We start from the raw sequence: 12891 nt of genomic DNA on the forward strand, positions 1-12891 counted from the left end.
CCGTCTTAGCCTTCTCAGCAAGGGCTGCTTCCTCAGCGGCCGCCTCTTTCTCTATCTTCACCCTCACCGCCTCCTTGGCCTTCTCCTCCACGGCTTTCTCCTTAGCTTCGAGCTTATCGTCAAACAGCTCGTCAAACTTGCCCCACGGGAAGGAACCAGCAAGAGGGAAGAGCTCCTCAATCACTTCCCTGGCAGCTTCTTCGGCCAGATCCCGGAATTCGGTGCACATGTTAGGGAGCCTGGCGGTTTGGAGCATCTCAATGTCCTCCTCCTTTTGTCTAATAATGGCCTCCTTGCTCCGAATCACCTTCCCCTGGATCTGAAATTTGCCCCTAAATTCATTCCTCTGCTGGAAATAAAGGTCGGCGTGCCTCTGAACAAGGTCACACTTCTCCAGCAGCTTTGCAACTTCGGCCGCAGCAGCCTCGGCCTTGGCTCTCTCAACAAGGACCTCCTTTTCAGCGTCCTCCCTAAGTTCTCTCTCAGCCAAGAGCGCTTTCTCAGCATCTCCCCTAAGCCTCTGCTCATTGAGGAGATCCAACCTCGCCTTCACGGCCACCTTCTTAGTGGCATTAAGCTCAAGAGCGGACTTCTCCTGCTCCACAATGCGAGCACCGGTCAGCTCGTTCCACCTCGCCAGCTCCTCGATCAACCTCGCGCCTTCCGCTACCAGATGGGAGGGGGAAACCTTCTGGGATGAAGAGTCGGTGGTGACGTTTTGATCACCAACCTGCAGTCGGGAGGGGGAAGCCTTCTGGGATGAAGAGTCAACGGTGACGTTTTGATCACCAGCCTGCGCGGGTTTCTCCTCCACTTGCTGCTCATTAAGAGCGACGGCCGACAACGGCTGATCTACAAAATTTAACGAAAGCATCAGTATTAACATGCATAGACATACCAGAGAGCCCGTCATCAGCAGCGCCCAATGAACCGGCTAAATCTGGGCAACAGAATAGATCAGTACCATGTTTGGCCTTCTTGACCGGAGGACGCGTTTCCTCGCCAGCAGCAGAAGCAACGACAGCGGTAGAGGCTGTCCCCTTTCTCTTACGGACAAGGGGAGACCCCTCCTCATCAGAGTCCTCCCCATTGGTGATATCAACGATCTCCACCGTTGCCTTCTGAACAGGGGGAATGGGAGGAGGAACTGATGTCGACGCCATCGCCGCCGAAGACTTTGTTTTTCGCGTGTGGCGCGGCATGTTACTGACAACCTTCGCCTGGGCCTCCACCACATTCAAGCTCTTCAACTGCTGATCCATGAGATCATTCGCCGACGTCCTGCGGTCATGGGTTAGAGCCTTGGGATGCAAGTTAGCAACGGTTTTATCTTTGTGCAGCCCCATTCTCCGGAGGATATCCTCAGACAGGTCCGGTCCAAAGTGGTCTGCGAAGGAAACAAAGCAAGAGTTAAGTAGAAGAAATAAATCGAAGTTCGAGAAATAGGAACATTGAGAGCGATGATGGGCCTCACACCGACCCCACTCACCCTGTGCTAGGGCCGGTATGAGGCCGACAATGGCTGAGCGGCTCATCCGGAGGATGATCTGCGTTGGGGAATCCATCTTTCGGCACCCACTCTTGTCCGCCTCAAAGAGCCTCATCGCTGACCTCTCATCCTCCTTAAGAGAGACCCGCGGCATCCATCTTGAGTTTTTTCGGGTGACCCATCCGTCATGTTCCGCCTTAGTCTCACACCGCAAGTTAACTTGGTCTTTGGCGAAACGGGGCGCGGATAGTCATCCGGCACCTTAACGTACACCCACCGATCTCTCCAGTCCTTGCAAGAAGTAAGTTTGTCAACAGAGACATAACCCTTCTCCATGTGCACATTGTACCATCCGACGCGCCAGAGATTGTGGTGGAGATGATGAAGCCGGCGGAATAAATTCACCGTTGGGGCCTCCCCCTTGAAGAGACAAAGCCAGACAAAGCCGACTATGATCCTCATAGCCAACGGGTGCAGTTGGGCAACGGCAACGTTCATGGCCCTAATGATGGCCATAACGTACTCATTCAGCGAAAACCGGAGCCCGTACTCCAAGTGTCGCATGTATACGCCGGTGTGGCCCGGTGGAGGGCAACAGACGGCCTGACCCTCCTCAGGGATAACAATTTTGTATCCCCTGCCAAAGAAGAAATGGCCCTCGAAAAATGTCTCACCGGAACAACTGGCTAACTTATGGGTCCAAGCACGGTCAACGCGTACCTTACAGGCATCACCGTGATCCATAACGTACTGCCTCCCCTCTTTGGGACAAGCCTTTTCAGCATCATCACCAAAATCGTCTGCGTCATCATCGTCATCCTCCCATTCCTCCAACATTCGAGGATCAACTTCAGGAGAAGGAGACCTAGGGCCCCCAGGCCTTATCAGGAGGGCGTCCAGCTTCTCCTCCTCATCAAGACGCGACGGGGAACCCCCCGGCGTCGGTTTGCTAGTCCCGGCATCAGCAGAAGACATGTTTATAGTAAAAACTTACAAAGTTAAAAAATTGGAAAGTTTGTTTGTTTACCTTGAAGAAAAACACCCGCCGGAGTAACAACTCTGAAAATTAGAAGACAATGAAGCCCTTGAAAGTTTAGAGAGGAAAATTTTGGAGAATGAAATTGGTGGCCAATTTCACGGGATAACTGCCCTATTTATAGGAAAAAGGCCATGAAGAAGGACCAATCAGAGAACAGCCCATGAAGCGTCAACCAATCAGCGTGCAGACACGTGTCGGACATGCAACCACGGGATGTCAATCGTTTCAACAGTTGAACGTCAATCAATGCAACAGTGACCAAGCGTCTTCAACACGCCCATTCACATCTCTCCGCCTATTCACCTTCCTCACCAAATTCCCAAGCATCTGTTCTCCGCCGGCCACATGATCAACCAAGCGAGGTAGCGCCGGTCGGGGGAAAACAAAAACAACCGGCACTCTCAAACCTGGTCTCGGCCAGCGTCACTTTCTTTTCCACATCGGATGCCCTTTACACATCCATGTGGAGGGGGGACATGGTACGGCCTAAGAAAGACCAGGCCGAGGTACAAGAAGCCGACGTAGTAGAAGAAGCCGATGCAGAAAATTTTTTACAAATTACTTACGCAGAATATACGCTCAAACACACATCGGAGCCCATACCACGGCATAGACTACGCTGGGGGCAAATTGATGGGGCATATTCTGCACCGCTGACCAAGTCAACATATTGAGCAAGGTCAAAGACGACCACAGCAAGTCAACGACTTAGACAGCCTAGCCGATGCGGCCCATCGGCCTGTCAGCCTGGGTCTCGGCATGGCAACCTGCCAGCCGGGGCACATACCCGCGTACTCATATCCAAGAACCCTCGGCGGTGAGTCAACAGGGCCCGCCGGCCTGCCATAGGTCCCTCGGCCGAGGGGCAGATCAGTCTTTCCACCTGCTAGCCACTTGGCCACTACGTGACAAAAGGTGAAAGTCTATAAATACTCCTCAACCTTCATTGAGGAAAGGATCCACAATTAAACCTAACAATCACTATTCATCTGGTATTATCTTATCTCTCTACAATATACATTTAGTCAAGTAACAACAACTTACCCCATAAGTTTACTGACTTGAGCGTCGGAGCGAGTTCGCTCGGCCCCAAGCCGAGCCCTCAGTTTGTTCATCGTTTCAGGAGACCGAAATGAGGATTCAAGCAAAGACGTCATTCTACGAGCTACGAGTGGTAACAAATATCTGCTCTGGAATTACACCCGGAACACTTATGAATTCATATTTTCGTCATTGTATATTGTTTTGAAAAAAAAGTTGTAATTGACAATTAATTAAGAAAATTGAGTAATGTCCTGAAATATATTTTAAACAAAATATTATTTTATAACACAAAGTTAATGATTTCAAATTTTAAATTCTCTTAATTTTTTTTGTCACCAAAGTAATAATAGCGATTTACAGTTATGTTTTATACGTAGTATAAGTTAAGTCATTCTCAAATAATGACATTAATAAAAGATTTAGCAATTTATAGTTTTATATAAATTTTAATTATATTTTTTAATTAAAAAATTATAGTTTAGACTTAGTGAAAATAATATAAGTTGATGAAAATATAATAAGTTAATGAAATATAATATAATTATCTAGTAAATGTAATTAATTGTAATTAACTTCCTTATTTAAAAACATGTTTTTTTTTGGGTGTGGGGGGGGGGAATTGTGAGATTATCTATTCTTTTAGTAGATAGGAGATTAATGAACTTGAAAATTATGGAATCATATAAATTCATGACTTGCTTGATTAGCATTATTATATTTGAAAACTTCAATAAAAGTTATCCTTATTCGCCAACCAAATATTCAGGTAAAATTCACATTTATTTTGTGAAAGGAAATTTTATAATGAAATACTTCTTTATAAGTTTTAATCTCCGAATCAATCATCCAAATAGAAATAGAATACTAAAATATCTACAATTTCTTTTTTAGGAAAATGTAAATATATTAATGGACCCGTCTTGAATAGGCCTTTAAACCATACCAGAACACCTACAATTTGGTATAGTGAAAATGAGAGTCCATTTTTGAAATAATGGTCACAAATAAAATATTTATCGTTTTGAGTCGGTTTTGAAAATATTTGTCAAAATGGTGTCCACGTAGGCTCGGAATTTCTAGACCTGAAACACGCCACTACTAATGGCGTGTTTTGTGAAGAAAACACGCCATTAGCAATGGCGTGTCTTTACAACAATTTTTTTCCTCAACTGACTGAACTTTAAAAAAAAAAAAAAAATTACATAAGACACGCCATAGGAGGTGGCGTTTTTCCCCTCCGAAACCCACCATTCCCAATGACGTGTTTGTTTTAGTCCATTTTTTAATGGCCATAGTGTGTTTTAGGTCCAGAAATCGCGAGCCTACGTGGACACCATTTTGACAAATATTTTCAAAACCGACCCAAAACGACAAACATTTTATTTTTGACCATTATTTCAAAAATGGATTCCGAAAATGATCACTTCATATATTAATGGCCCCGTCTATTAATGGCCATAGTGTGTATCAAATTGTGTGGTTTAACTTTGAACCGATCTTTTCAAAAAATCTAGTTAGTTGCGAGAATACTCTGCTCATCACCCCAACCCCCAAAAAATATTGCTTTCGTCATTCCTAATGTCATGACAAACTAAGCTAAACCGCTCATTAATTAAGTTGCCACTCTTAATCGTATCATTTGCTTAAAACTACACGGTATATAAATATCATACTCTTTCCGTCCCGGTCATTTGTTTGCTTATTCTAATTATTGAATCATCCACACTTAATTTAATTCACTTGTCATCGAATAATAATCTCTTCCCTCTTTCCTTGATCTTTATGCCAAAATTAATGACAAATAAATGACCCGGACTTAGAAAGTATATGGTGATATGCTATTTGACAACTAATTTAAATATCTAATTTGGTTTGTGATATGTATTGTCGTAGTTATCATATGATGATTGGCAACTAACCTATGTAGGCTAACGTTAGATAAATCCCCCTACTACTAAGAGAATAAAAATTCTCTTAGTTTTCCCGCCTAAACAACTCCTACTTAATTGGGCCTATTTTCCGGATATTGACACCACAACATTAGACGGATTGTAAATTGTGGATCATATAAGTAGCCCACATTTTTCTATCCCACATGTCAAAGTAAAAAACTATTAATAGCCCACGTTTTTGAATTAGCCATTGTTTTTACCGATTTTTGTTTTAAGATTAATACGCATTTTAATTAGATTATACAACTAACTTAATTATATTATTAATGTCATAAATAGTTGTATGTAACGATATACCATTATTTTTAATAGTAATAAAATAGTAACTTTTTTAAAGTATTTTTTTGATGGTAATAAGCATTTTTTTACCTTCTATTAATATTAATATTAATAGACTATAACAATTAATTAAATCATAATTCATTTATGCAAATACTTTAATTGAGAGCGTCTATTTATAAAATAAATCTAAAAAATGCCGTGCTTTAGCACGGGAACTACACTAGTTTGTAACTAACCAAACATATTTTTCGTATTATTAAAAAGTTTTTTTTTTTTTTTTTTTTTTTTTTTTTGCGGTAAAGAAAGTGTTTTACATTGTGATGGTACGACTCTCGAAGCAATACCTATAAAAAAACAACATAAAACAAAGTACTACTAATAACATAACCTACAAAGACAAAGTAATTGCATTGGTTAAAAGCAATGTGTTGATGTCGTTCGACGGAAGTCTGAACACTGCCTTCAAAATCAACTCCCATATAATCTTTAATGGACGAGCATCGCTGATCAAAGGAAACCACCCATCTTTGTTCGTCTTAATTGATGAAGCTTCGGAGAAATAGCTACAACAAGACCCCAGAGAAAGTCTCGGAGATTCATCTCCTTGGCTGTGATAAACTTCCTCAGAAAACCAACGAGCCCCCATAAACTCATATGTACTCGTCTTCATCGATACAGCTTCAGAGAAATACCTACAACAAGACCTAAGAAAGCGTCTTGGAGATTCATCCCCTTGGCTGTGGAACACGTCATCGGGAAACCTACGAGCCCCTTGACCCAACGAGAGAGAACAAAGTGCACTTACGCCCCAAGGACGCACTACTACAAATCCAGGCAACTACAACGCCCCTTTAACAACGATTATTCACGAAAATCACAATAGACGTTGTTGAATGTATGGCGCGAATTTTACTAAAATCAATTACAACGGGTATGGTTATAAAAACCGTTGTTATTAGTTTTAACAACGGGTCACACATGCACAACCGTTGTTAATAATTTGGCGCAAAATTGGCGCAAAGTTAGTGAAAAGTAATCACAACGGTTATTTTTGAAACCCGTTGTTAAAACTTATTTAACAACGGGTGTTTTTTTACAACCGTTGTTAAAACATATTTCACAACGGTTGTTGTTTAATAACCGTTGTCAATAACTTCCATACTATAAACCACACAAACAGAAGTCTGCTGCAGCCACAAAACACAACCCTTAATACACAAACACAAACACAGCAGACAAACAAACACAAAACACACACTCTCTTTCTCTCTTTCTCTCTTTCTCTCTTTCTCATCGTCGCTTTATCTTCTCGCCGTCACTGTTGATTTCATCGTCTATTACGTTCTTTATTTACCAGGTAAATCTCGCCGTCACTGTTAGTTTCATCGTCATTATTTTCTTTTTCTATTTATTTCTTTTGCATGTATGTGTTTTTATCGACCATTATGTTATTTGTTTAAGTATTGTTCGCATAATTAGTTAGTAAAACAATGAAGAAGCAAGATGAAGAAGCAAGATAAACATAATTAATATATATATATATATATATATATATATATATATATATATATATATATTTATAAATACATAAATTAAAAAAAAATTACATATATAAAAATGCAATTCTTATATTTTCATAGAGGATCTTATTTTGCTCTATCGTATCCGTCCTCTCCTCCTTGGCTATTTGGAGGTTCCGTTCAGCAGTTGCTATATCGTCATATAGCCGCAATCGCCGCCGCTCCGTCAAGCTATCTTCTTTGGCGTGCTTCAGTGCGGATCGAGCATCCGCAAGGTAGCTTCTGAAACTTTCCACAATATGGAGGAACCGGCGGATGAAGCTGTTGTTGTTCTCGATCATGGTAAGAGTCTTAAGGATGAAATCATTCATTTTGTTGGAGTTTTTGGAGTTTGTTTTGAAAGATTAAGTAGAGTTTGTTTTAGCAGTTAGGGTTTGGAGATGAATATATTGAGATAATGGAAATGTTAGTTGAGATAATGCAATGTATTTATACTAAGCAATGTGTGGGTTGAGTTGTTTTTTAATTAATATATATGTTAGGAAGTTGTGCCATAATCATCATCATATCTCTCAATAATGCTGCTTCAAATCTTATTACTAACCCTTCTCATTCCATATTATCCGTTCATATGTACAGTGATGTCAGTAATAATGCATGCATTGGAATTCTAACGGGCCGTAATTATGCATGCATCTAGTAATATTTAATTTAATTTTATTTTTATTTTTTAAGAACAAACAACAACGGTTATTTACAAAGAACCCGTTGTCTTTAGTTATAACAACGGTTTTGTATATTAAAACCCGTTGTTATAACTTTCCCCCCAAAATTGAGTCACACTTTCCACAACGGGTTTTTATACTTAAAACCGTTGTTAATATTTTTAACAACGGTTTCCTTAAGAAAACCAACCGTTGTTAAAACCTTTTACAACGGACGCTTTAACAACGTCCGCTTTTTTATACAACAACGGTTTTTGACCGTTGTTATAGCGTGTATTTGTAGTAGTGACGTAGAAAGAAAAGGCGGATAACAGACCACAAAAATCTGTCTCCAAAGGAGAAAACACTCCTACACTTTGGACCATAATCCCCGCTGACCCGGTCCTCGTAGCTTTGAAAAACAAGTAAAAAACTGGGTAACAATGGAGAAGACCACTTGAAAATCCTCCTTACCAAAACCCTCTCTGAATACCACCGAGTGCTAGGCTCAACACAAACCGCATGCAATGTACCATTCGTCCTACATGACCCATGGATAAGGGGATAAGACACCCCAAACCAATAGGAGCTTATTATTTGAAATAACAAAAAAACATGCTAATACAGAAATAACCATTATTTATAGGAGGATCCACCGCATCCGACCCAACCAACTCCACAACCAGCAAACCGACACCACACTACCCATCATGCCTCCACAACCTCACAACAACGAAAACCACACTCCAACCAAAGAACGGAAACGGACCGGACAAGCCAACCACAACGCACTGCAGACCCAACGAACACCCGCCCCGAAAAACACTGAGACTCCAAATTCCGACCGACTCCCCCAAGACCATCGGCTACATGCAACATAACCACCCACACAGCCCGACACAACCCAAAGAACCAAGCTCATAAACCATCATAACTAAAGGCTAAGGACCGATTGGTGGGGGAAATGGGGAGATCACCAATCGGTCCCTGACGGACCCGAAAAGCAAAGCTTAAAAGACAACCACGGCACAGCCGAAAACCAAAGACTCGTACCGTCCTAAAACCAAAAACGCCAAAAGCGTTCCGACACCAACAAACCAGAGACGCCAAGGAAAGCAAAACACAAGGACAAGGCCGTCGACCACAAGAAGAAAAACAGACCATACCAGAACGGGGAAAAGGGCGAGGGAGAGGGGAAACACCTCGGGTGGCATGCAAGTCCTTCGATGACAGGACAAAAGTTGACGATTTAGATCGCCAATATATAAAGCCATAAAAGACTCTGTAACAACTAGAACACGCCTGATCCATATTTAAATTCTCATCCCAAGTTTGAATTCACATTTTGTAAGTAGAAAAATACTTCAAAATTAGAAGGTGATTAAATGCAACTTGACTTAGAGCAATCAGCCTTTGTAAATTTCTAAACATACATTATCCATACCGATCATACAGTCGTACTTGCTTATTTTGCGAGTCGGACCTTTTAGATAGACTTTGACCATATTAGACCTTTTTTAGTTGACTTTACATTGACTTTAACAAAAAAAATGATCATCATCACTTAGCTCATCAAACATACCAAACAAAATAGTTCTAACTCAAAAATTAGACAAAACGGAAACAACATGGAAGAAACCAAACACACAAACTTGTTCCAAAAACATTGTATTCTTATTCTTATTAATCTTATCAACAATAATATAATTATAATTACATTAGGTACTAATCCAATATTTGTGGAACAATTCAATGCACCCGTACTAATTAATAAAATCCGTAACAATATTATAAACTCCTCCGTTACAACTGTCATGCTCCTTTTCACTTGCCAACATATCGAACCGCCATCACCGTTACCACCACCGCTATTTTCCACTTCATTAATCTCATTACTTAAATTAATCCACGTCAGATCGTAACTAATGTGAAATTCCGATTTTACCCCTGGTACATAAACACACTCCTTGGAATATTCCCTAACATCCACCCAACCATCACTTTCCCAATTTACCCCTACCGAAGTCGCCAATTCACCGATCCTACCCCTAGCTGAAACATTGTCTTTTTCACCCCTGTCGGAGAAATTAAACTCGATTTCGTCCTCCCAATCAAACACACTTCTCGGAGACGGTTCTAAAACCTTCTCAACCGCGGTTGCGGGTAATAAAAACGGGTGTTGCAACAACTGATCACAGCTCCACCTCTGCCCGACCTCCCTGACCAAACACTTATCCAAGAAATCCCTCCCCAACTCGGGCAATCCTACAGGATACTCGGGCAGCTCACACGTGTATCCAATCGTATACAGCGTGTGGACCCCATTATCCTGCCACGCTGGCAATCCAGTAAACATCTCGATTACCGTGCAACCTAGGGACCACACATCCGACTCATAACTCTGCAATTCTCCACGTACCACCTCGGGAGCCATCCATAACGGAGTCCCACGTGGAACCATTTTCGATAATTCTCGATCCTCGACCCGTTTAGCTGACCCGAAATCAGCTAACTTCGCGACCCGGTTAACCGGGTCCACCAGGACGTTACTCCCTTTGACGTCACAGTGAACTATCTTTTTACCGTGTACTTCACGCAACGCGGTGACAAGGCACCACGTGTACGATCGGATTAAGTCCACGTCGGATACTTTTCCTCCTCTCGCCACGTCACCGTTACGGACGTACTCCATTAGTAATTTCCTCGACGACGTCGTTTCCTCGTCGCCGTAGTATTTTACTATGTATGGCGACGAGAGGGAACGAAGAATGTCAATCTCGTTATTTAATGAATCAACTGAAGAAATACTACCCTTAAGAGTCGACTTGACGGCGATTAATTCTCCGTCAAGTGACCCGAGAGTTACAACCCCGTATGATCCATTTCCGATTATTTTTCCGTCCATGACTTTTTTTTTACGATAATTAGTCTTATGTGAGACGGTTTCGGTTTTTGTGATTTTGCTCTGTTTATTTTGGAGTTACTCTGTTTTTTTTTTTTTTTTTGATTGTTGACATGGACCAGAAAAGTAGGAGGGAGATGTGGTATATATAGCGGTAGGAAACGAGAATTTATTAAAAATAAAATAAAAAAGATATAATGAGGTAATGATTATCCGTAATGAAAAGAATTCGTAGATGACGTAAGGAAATTTCGAGGGAAAGTTGGGTAGGAAGAAAACGTTGGAACGTGGAAGCATATAAAACGAAAATCAAAGGGTCTTGTTTGTGACGGCCATTATCCGTCACAAGCTTGTGACAGATAGTGACTCTTTCACAATATGCAAGTGGGAGGGCAAGTGGGGCGCTCCATATTCGTCCCACTTGCCCTCCCACTTGCAATTGTGTGAGAAGCTTGTGACGGATACTATCCGTCACAAATGAGAAATTGTCAAGGAAAATAAGATACAAGAATGAAAATGGGATAGCGATACCAAAGTATAGTAGGATCATTTTAAAATTATCGTCTATATTACATGTGAGATAAGATATACGGACTATGAAAAAATGATCCAAAAACTCTATAAGATTACTGGTGAATCTAGGGGGAGGTTAGTAACGCACTCGTTAAGAAAAAAATTCAATAATTATAGTTAAATTTTTTAATTTTTTAAAATTTTTACGTTATTCTACTACTTATTCGATTCTGTTGAAATTTTTAACTCATTAACTGTAAATCCTGACTCGTCCCAGACTGCAGTTATAATCATTGGTGTCAAAGGAGTTTAGTTCGAATTTAGTTTGGCATTTGATGAGCCTACTTGTCAATAACTGAGTGCTTCAATTTTTATTCGTTTTTTTTTTAACATGGAGGTAATGTAGTTTGGTTTGTTGGTTGCCGATTTTTTAATATTTAGTTTACGTTACTTGGATTATTTTAGACGCGTGGAGAGTTGTCGAGGTAGTTCGACATTTCTAGTGAAAGTGTTGTGTTGTTTATGCCTTTATGGGTTCTCCAACGACAACGCAATTTCTTCTAGATTGATCAACACCGCGACGTATTAAGCTAACCATGAATTTATATCTAGTGAGATAAGTGTGACGTTGTTTACTGGGACGGAATTAGGATTTGAATTTAGTGGAAGCGAAATTTTCTAGTAAGGACGAATAATGATATAAGGAAAAATCGAAAAATGTTCAAAAACATTTCTGTAGATCACAAATCTTATAAATAGTACGAATAGAAATTTGCAAATGTACGTATATATTACCACCTTGTCATATCTAAGTTGAAAACCGTAAAATATGGTAAATATTCGAATCCATTTTTGAAATAATGGTCAAAAATAAAATATTTGTCGTTTTGGGTCGGTTTTGAAAATATTTGTCAAAATGGTGTCCACGTAGGCTCGGGATTTCTAGACCTAAAACACGCCACTACCAATGGCGTGTTTATAATGAGTACGGAAAGAAACTTCATTAAAAAATGGACTAAAACAAACACGCCATTGGGAATGACGGGTTTCAGAGGGGAAACATGCCACCCCTAATGGCGTGTCTTATGTAATTTTTTTTTTTTTTTTTAAAGTTCAGTCAATTGAGGAAAAAAATTGTTGTAAAGACACGCCACTACTAATGGCGTGTTTCATTCACAAAACACGTCATTAGTAGTGGCGTGTTTCAGGTCTAGAAATCCCGAGCCTACGTGGACACCATTTTGACAAATATTTTCAAAACCGACCCAAAACGACAAATATTTTATTTTTGACCATTGTTTCAAAAATGGACTCTAAATATTCACACTGAAATCATAGAACGATTTTATGTCACTATTACAAAATTGCCATGAAGGCCCATGATCTTGCAATTAGTATAAAACTACTATCTTTTTAGTTTATTTTATCGTCTTTTCGCAAAAATTT

At 40.5% G+C, this 12891-nt stretch overlaps 1 protein-coding gene across 1 annotated transcript; it reads right to left on the minus strand.

Annotated features, from left to right (window-relative positions):
• Positions 1–6194: 6194 nt before the first annotated feature.
• LOC141637544 (mitogen-activated protein kinase kinase kinase 17-like) lies at positions 6195–11025 on the minus strand. Its single transcript, XM_074447031.1, has 2 exons — positions 9683–11025; positions 6195–6498 (listed from the first exon to the last, which is right to left on the minus strand). The coding sequence occupies exons 1-2, from the start codon at positions 10933–10935 to the stop codon at positions 6195–6197; spliced, it is 1557 nt and encodes a 518-aa protein (XP_074303132.1). The 5' UTR covers positions 10936–11025.
• Between the last annotated feature and the right edge of the window lie 1866 nt (positions 11026–12891).

Source organism: Silene latifolia, unplaced genomic scaffold (genome assembly GCF_048544455.1).
Source record: "Silene latifolia isolate original U9 population unplaced genomic scaffold, ASM4854445v1 scaffold_119, whole genome shotgun sequence".
Lineage (NCBI taxonomy): Eukaryota > Viridiplantae > Streptophyta > Magnoliopsida > Caryophyllales > Caryophyllaceae > Silene > Silene latifolia.